An 8,690-nucleotide genomic window follows, 5' to 3' on the forward strand; every position below is an offset into this window, starting at 1 on the left:
CGACATTTTTAAAAATGAGGTCATTCTTCTGTAATGATACCTTGCAACTTCAACTTCGAAAGCGCATGATTAAATGCTACATTTGGTCAGTCCTCTTGTATGGTGTCGAAGCATGGACATTTAAAATATCCACCATTAACCTTTTGGAGGCCTTTGAAATGTGGCTGCACAGACGTATTCTGAAAATACCATGGACGGCTATGCTGACAAATGTGGCAGTCCTTAAGAGAGCAAATGCTACCCGCGAGCTGCTTGATAACATCAAATATAGAAAGATGGCTTATTTTGGACACGTAGTAAGGGGAGACCGGTATAATATTCTTCAACTTATTATGATGGGTAAAATCGAAGGACGCAGAGGAATTGGTAGAAAGCAGGCCTCTTGGTTGAAGAATATCCGGGAGTGGACAGGAATAAAGAAAGCAGAACACCTATTTAGAATAGCTCGAGACAGAGACAGTTTCGCCATGTTAATCGCCAACGTCAAGGGGACTTGATAGGGCACGTTAAGAAGAAGACTTTACATGCATATTTTTAGCTGATGCTAGTTTTACAAGCCTTTGCCCATTATCGTCTGATGTATCGTGGAGGCTGTGTTGTTTTTGGAGGCTTTTTGAGAAATTATTCTTACAAAAAGTATAAAATTTTAAAGAATTTTATTGAACATTTTCTAAGTGAATAACTTTATAATGCAGCAACTATACATTTGCTGTTAAGTAACTTTTCTAGTCTTACAGTTTTGTTTGTGCTGTTTGTAGGGTAGTACCTTGAATACAATAAACTATTTCTTTAGTTGCTATTTTTCTCAAAATAACTCTAAACATGAATCTTCCAGTTATTGGTACTAAACTATTGACTTCAAATTTCGTAACCATCGGATAGTTGTGTAGTGTATGATTACCCTAAAAACATGAGTTTTTTATCGCAACCAATCTGCATTATTTTGTGTTAAATATAGAATAAAACATAATAAAAATAAAAAAACCGTTAAATGCGGTAAAAATGGAAAATAAAATTCTAATTTTATTTTGAAAGATTTTTTCATAATATTTGCTAAAGTTGAAGTAAAACTCGCAACCAAAGAGCATCAAACTGCAAACTTTATCAAAGGTACCCTTTTGTGGTCCGTTTTACTTCAAATTTAGCAAATGTGAAAAAAAAACAAAACTAGAATCACAATTAAACAGAGAAAAAACAGCATACCTGGGGCACGTAGTTAAAAACGAAAGATACGGCAATGATGGAAGAAAGATAATGAGTGGACAGGAAGAAAATGTCATGGCATGGCTCCATAATGTAAAACAACAGACAGGCCTAAGAAACATAGGAGACCTAATACATAATGCAAGGGATAGAGGAAAATGGTCAAATGCTATCGCGAAAATTCATTAGTGGATTGCATAAGAAGAAAAATAATGTAAAACGCACCAGCTGTATAAGCAAAGGCATGATCAATAAAGAAATAAACGTTAAAAGCTCCTGCCACAAACTAAAACCCTAAACAGGAGCTTTTCAAAAAAGAAACGGAAATGATAAATCAAAAGCATAAACTCCATAAACTACATTTGGTCTCAAAAATGCAAAAACTGGAAAATACAGGGGGGGCCAAAGAAAGTCCACCGCCAAGTATCGAATCCACCTCGATATTTGGCAGTAGTTATTAGATTTTAGGGAAATGCCGATTTAAATTACAATTTTTTGGCATAATATATTTCATACTAGTGACGTGACGTCATCCATCTGAGCGTGATGACGTCATCTATGTTTTTAAATGGAAATTGGGGTCGTATGGTGGCTTATTTGAAAGTGTGTTCAATTATCTATTTAGTAATATAAACATTAATATCATTATTTATACAGGGTTACCAAAAAATATTTTTTTAATTAATTTAATTGACGCAAAAAGAAGAATGTATATAATCTATTTAACTCAAAATACATTTTACTGCTGACAGAAAATAGAAATAAAAATGTTTATTTGGCAAATAAACCTTGCTTTCCGCTTAAATTAAATGTTTCAAACTGCCAAGAGGTACTAGGTGGGAGGCTGTTTGTGATTTAATTTAAGCGAAAAGAAATGTTTATTTGTGAAATAAACATTTTTTTTCTATTTTCTGACAGCAGTAAAATGTATTTTGAGTTAAATAAACTACATACATTTTTCTTTTTGCGTCAATTACATTAATTCGAAAATTATTTTTTTGCTCACCCTGTATAAATAATGATGTCAATATTTATATTACTGAATAGAGAATTGAACACCCTTTCTAATGAGCTACCACAGGATCCCTATTTCCATTATTATAAAATCATCGATTACGTCATTACGCCCAGATGGATGACGTCACTAGTATGAAATATATGTCAAAAAATTGTAATTTAAAAATAAAAATCGACCTTTTCGGCATTTCCTTAAAATCTGATAACTACTGCCAAATATCGAGGTGGACTGTTTTCTTTAACCCACCCTGTATATTATGATATAATGTTTGATTATAAAAAAAAATACAAATTTTTTATACTTACGGCAGGAAATGGACATCTGTCAGGATGCTCCACTTTAAAACCTTCCATCAGGAACCTCACTTGTTCAGGATAGTTTTGATATGCGTATTTACATATGTCTGGTACGTATGGAATGAAGGGAATACTCAGCCATTTTCCATTCGTCCATTTCGCTGCTGAGATTGTTCCCTAAAATATTGGTTAATCTGTTGTTTTCATCCATTTTGAAAAAATGTGACAACCTTGAATTATCCACGTCTGTTTGTCCAACGGACCTTTGTAAAAACAACTCCTCCGTCACTAGATCAGATAGAATGGCAAATGAGCTGTCTAATGAAAGTTTATAAAACAAGGATGGTATTGAAGATGAAAAATTTCAACAAGGACTTCTGGCTTTAAAATTGCAAAAAATATATGTACTTCCGGTTTCATATTAGCACTGATATAATGACAAATGCAACGTCGAGTCAGAGCTTATATGTAACTCAGGGATGGTATTAAAAGTGAGAAATTTGACCTCGGAATTCCGGATTTAGAATTTTAAACCGGAAGTACTCTTTTAAAGTCACTGAAATAGTAAAAGCGATATATTACCCGACGCGTCTTAGCAAGACGGGAATAAATATATACTTCCATATATTATATCACTTTCGTTTAAAACGGGGCAATCGGAAGAGCCACATTATAGTCGCCAAAATACTGCATGAGATATCAAATCAATTATGGAGTATTGAGTAGTCGAGCTCAAATATTTAGTTCAGATTTTGATGTCATTTCCGGTTAAAAAGTTATGACCGGAAATTAGCACAAATGGCTCAAAACTAACGAAATCGTATGTCAATCGACGTAAAATTATACGAAGCGTTCAAATATTGACTTCCCGTTCTACTTCCGGTCACGTCGAGTGAAAACTTAGGACTTGCGCAGTCTAAGCCCTTGTTTAAAATCTCTTATATATGTATGTTACTCTCTTTTTTATGCAGGATATAAAAATTTTCAAAGGCGTTATCCGGTCCTTGTCCGAACTTGATGGTAGATGGTGTGTCTACCGTTTGTACATCAATCAAAAGATTCAAGATCAAAGAGCCACTAGACAATGCACACACCATCCATTTCTATTGCCATTAATCAATCAAGTTGATTTATTTCCCTTATTTCGGCCATATATTGGAATCAAACTGCCAAGGTAAGAGTTGACAACCAGGACACCCAAGACATCAAAATACAAAAAGGAGTCCGTCAGGGTTGCGTGCTGTCTCCACTAGTCATCAATTTCTACAGTGAAGCGGTATTTCAAGAAACGCTCTCATATTCAATGGAGAAGTCTTGAACAAATTACGTTTTTCAGACGATACAATAATAATAAAGGATAATAACAATGATCTACAGAACGTAATGCAGCGCCTTAATGAACGCTGTCATGAGTACGGACTGAAGATGAATTTAAAGAAAACTAAATGCATGATCATGACTAAATCAGTACATGCAAACATCCAATTGACTATTGAAGATACTGTAATTAAGAGTGTGGATAACTACAAATACATGGATAACATCAAATGTAGACCAAACCAAAGAAATTAAGACACGTATTGAAATAGCACGCGCATCATTCATTAAACTTAAAAATATTCTTTGTTGTCGGGATATAAGGTTAGAACTACGCCTAAGTATGCTTCAGTGTTATGTGTTCTCTACTCTTCTTTATGGCCTGGAAGCGTGGACATTAAAACAAGTCCATCTGAATAAGTTAATCGCCTTTGAATTTTGGGGTTACAGAAGAATCCTACGAATATCATGAATTCAAAGAATGTCAAACGTGGAAGTAACTAGAAGGATAGGAAATAAACCGGAAATAATATTAACTATTAAAAGACGAAAACTTGAGTACTTGGGGCATGTAATGAGAGGGCAAAAATACTCATTACTACAACTTATTTTGCAAGGCAAAATCCGAGGAAAGCGAAATGTGGGAAGACGAAGAACATCCTGGCTTAAGAACTTAACGGAATGGTTCGAATGCAGTAGTACAGAGCTATTTAGAGCGACAGTCAACAGGGTCCGCATTGCCATGATGATTTCCAACCTTCGATAGAAGATGGAACTTAAAGAAGAAGAAGAATAAACTGCTAAAAAGCTTTCGATTTCCTGAGGTAGCCCAAGAACAACACGAATTCTTAGCAGTAAAAAGAACGTGTGAACAGATATTGAACACCAGACAGATAATGGAAGAAGCAAGGGAATATAATATACAAATGCTGCTTTGTTTCGTAGATTATACAAAGGTTTTTGATTCAGTAAGTAAGTAAAGAGAATAATGGAAAATATGGGAGATGATCTACGAAAGATGACGAAAAATTGGGTCCACATACTACAAGACCAGGCATTCTGGAAACAAACAGGGAAGCCTATGTCCTACAGTGTACTACAAATGCTGCTTTGTTTCGTAGATTACACAAAGGCTTTTGATTCAGTAAGGGAGATGATCTACGAATGATGACGAAAAATTGGGTCCACATACTACATCTGGATATAAACAGAGAAGTCTATGTCCTACAGTGTATTTAAAACGGGCTGATGATGATGAGGATGGTGATGATGGTGATGATGATGATGATTGGATTTAAATAACGCAACAACACCTACCTCGATATTTTCATCTAAGGGATCTTTTGAACTGATATGAAATTCCAACATTTTAACTGTTCGATTGTATCTTGATATTTGGAGTTTCTTCACCATGTTGTCAATGTGAGCGTACTTGGGATCTTTGCAAATTTCCAATGTTTCCATTTCGTACAAAATTTTTGCTGAGAACTAAGTGGTAGATATGTATAATTAAATTAAATTTCTGTAAGAATATAGAAAAAACAAGTATACAACTAAAATAGGAATATAATAAAAGCAAATGGAAATTAAAAAAGAAAGTAAATGTGGAAAAAATAGAAAAAAATCAAGTAACACTTAAACAAAGCCATAAGAAAGAAAACTAAGATCGATATTAAATATTTTAATATAACTTACGATTGTATGTAACTGAAAGCAAATAATCCCAATAATGGCAGTAATAACCAACATCATCTTGCGGATTGTCAATAATTATTTAAATTTTTGAAAATATAAACACATTAAAACGATTTTAATAACTCAACAATTAATGGTAGTATTCCCATTCAGAAGCCTGTGAAATTTGAGTTAATTATTAAATAATTGAAGAATAATGATGATGATAAAGATATAAGTAAAAATTATTGCAATATTTCGTTCCAAATATTAATAACATAAAAAATTATAAATTAAGTTGTAAGTAATAAAATATCTTACCTCTGGAAACAAAAACAGTCTATACTAAAATCACAATAAATATGGACTACAAAGACACAAACCAAGATACGTTGAATGTTACGAGGAACACTTCCGAATCATGATTTACAATGTATAAACTTTGTAAATTATGATTTGGGAGTGCTCCCCGTAACTATAAACCTATCTTGGTTTGATTATATCTAGTCTATCTTAATTGTGATGGTTGTATAAGTTCGGATAACCTGCTGAGGGGTATTTCAGTACTTACTTTACTTTATCGTGTCGGAACGTGTCATTGATATAATTTCGACCCAGTATCTGGTTACGTCGGTTCCATCTTTGTTGGTGAGTCACAAATTTTCGAGAGTACAACGATGAGAACAGTTTCTGTATGTAATATGATGTTCCATATCTTGTATTTCTCCACAGTGACAGTGTTAAATCCCAAGCATTCACTTTTATATTCGATATTAAACAATCTTTTTATCACCCCGTATATCACACTAACGCAATTGTTATTATATTGCAAACATGTGCGAGCTATTTGATGAGTTTAATTATTGCAAATCATAAACAATATTTTTGGGATAAAATCCTTTGTTAATGAAACGCGTGAGCTGCCCCTAATACTAGGGCAGCTAAGAATGAGACTGCGTTCCCGTTAACGTAGCGGGAAAATCCGAACTGAACCGACTACAAGCACAAGCAGATTGTAGATCTTTCTTTGCTTGGTATTTCACTAAAAGGCGATAGGTTCTGCAGCTGAGCCCGAAGATTATACAGACAGTTTACACCATCATGGTCTATTTTTCTAATCTAGTCAGCGAAGCAAGTTATCGGAGAGGAAATCAACATTTCAAAGACAAAGTGGATAGCTGTTGGAAAGATTAATATAGATCAAGGTCTGTTTTATCCGATAGAAAAAGGTTTCAGGAACTTGTAAACATTATGACGGCCAACGTCTAAATACGGACACACCACCTAAAGAAGAAAAAGAAGGTCTATTTTCCCTACTTTGCCAGGTTTAATTTGACTGGACCGACCGCTGTATATATACATAGCGACTGTTTTACAGCATCGTAGGCCGTTTATCGTAATTCGAACGCCATTGTTTTCTGTTTTGCCATGAATCTATTTCTATATTTCTTCTGTTCATGGCTATATTGATCCCTTTTTCCCAAGACTTTTTGGTCTTCTTTTTTTCCTTTTTCTTTTTGGGATCCACCTCCAGGTTTTAATTGGTAATCTCTCATCATTCATTCTTCTCATGTGCCCGTACCAGGATAGTTGTTTTCTCTCTATCGTATCCGTTAATTTTGTTTCCACCTTCATAATTTCTTTTATTCTATCGGTTCTTTCATGATCGTGTAACGTTAATCTACAGCATCATTGCCAAAAATTGTTCTCTACTGCGTTTATTCGGTTCTGCATTTTCTTATTTATTGCCCAGATTTCTGAGCCATATGTAACTGTACTTTCAATAAATGTTTTATATAGTTGTTTTTTTGTACTTTCTCGTATATCTTTACTCCATAGTTTTGAATTTATCTGACTTGTGATGGCTCTTCCTCTACCTAATTTTTGTTGTATGTCTGTTTCGTCGTTTCCATCTTCCGTCAATGTAACTCCCAGGTATCTATATTCTTTAGTGTTTTTTATTATTTTTCCTTCTAAGTCTAGGTCTTCGCCTGTGCAGCCTATTGTCATATATTCTGTTTTGTTTGTATTTATTTCCAGACCCCAATCTTCATACTCCTCTATCAGTTTTCGAACCATATAAGCAGCGTCCTCTGTATCCTCCGCTAGAACCACCTGATCGTCAGCAAATTACAAAGTAGTCAGATTACCCTCTTCTATTTATACTCCCATTTTCTTACATTTTCTGAACCATTTTTTCAGAGCCCTGTTTATATAAATTTTGAAAAGGGTAGGGGACAGGCAGCATCCCTCTCTTACCCTTGTTAACCTGAAAGTATTCTGAGTGTCCATCTCTCGTTTTTATATAACTACTGTTTCCTTGGTAAAAACTTTTCACCGCATTAATGTACTGTGGGTGTACATTGTTCTCTATTAGAGATTACCAAAGTCTATTTACCGGTACACTGCCATAGGCTTTCCTCAAATCTATAAATACTAGATGTAGCTGACTCCCATATGCTAGTGATTTTTCAATTAATTGTTTTATACAAAACAGGTTATCAATACACGATCTTCCTGCTCTAAAACCACTCTGCTCCTCCCAGTCCTCATATTGACTTTCTATTCTATCTCGTAGTATTCTGCCGTACAGTCTACCTACGGAAGCTAAAACACTGAGTCCTCTGTAGTTTGTGCAGTCATGTTTATTCCCTTTCTTGTGTATGGAGCTTATGCTTGCAGTTTTCAATTCGGATTTGACCGCTGTACTTATCATATTCATAGTTTTTTTGCCTTTTAACACCTGAAGATCAACCGGCCCATTGATTCTGTGGAGGAGGAACATATTCAAGCAGTTTATCCTACACTGTTTCAAGGAAGCTTTTCCTGGATGTCAGTCGCTATCTTGGCGTTTGAGTTCTGTAGAGAGCTTACCATTTGTCTGAAACTTGATTAATTTGTTCTACGTATTCTGCTACAGTTCTGCGTGTTGAGGGATTTTCAAAACCCGCTGCTCTATTTAAATTGTAAAATGACGTTGATTTCATGCATCCCGTTATTATACTCATTTAGCGCGGTATCCACTTGTTTGGTGTTAGCAAATCTGCCCCAAATGGGGCACGTATATTTAGTAGTTGAAAAACACAGTGACTGTACCGTTTTTCTTAATAAAAACATTATCTCTCCGTGTTCTGTTCCTTGATGTATGTTTAGTAAATTTTTGAAATATTCTTTCCGCGTTT

General features: G+C 34.6%; 1 protein-coding gene across 1 annotated transcript; it reads right to left on the minus strand.

The window, feature by feature from the left end:
* Nucleotides 1-667: 667 nt before the first annotated feature.
* Nucleotides 668-5,619, minus strand: LOC114329747 (uncharacterized). The gene is made up of 4 exons (XM_028278943.2): nt 5,530-5,619; nt 5,152-5,322; nt 2,527-2,694; nt 668-902 (listed from the first exon to the last, which is right to left on the minus strand). Exons 1-4 carry the CDS (start codon nt 5,584-5,586, stop codon nt 732-734), a joined length of 567 nt encoding a protein of 188 aa, XP_028134744.1. The 5' UTR covers nt 5,587-5,619; the 3' UTR covers nt 668-731.
* Nucleotides 5,620-8,690: the final 3,071 nt, after the last annotated feature.

Source organism: Diabrotica virgifera, chromosome 1 (assembly GCF_917563875.1).
Source record: "Diabrotica virgifera virgifera chromosome 1, PGI_DIABVI_V3a".
Lineage (NCBI taxonomy): Eukaryota > Metazoa > Arthropoda > Insecta > Coleoptera > Chrysomelidae > Diabrotica > Diabrotica virgifera.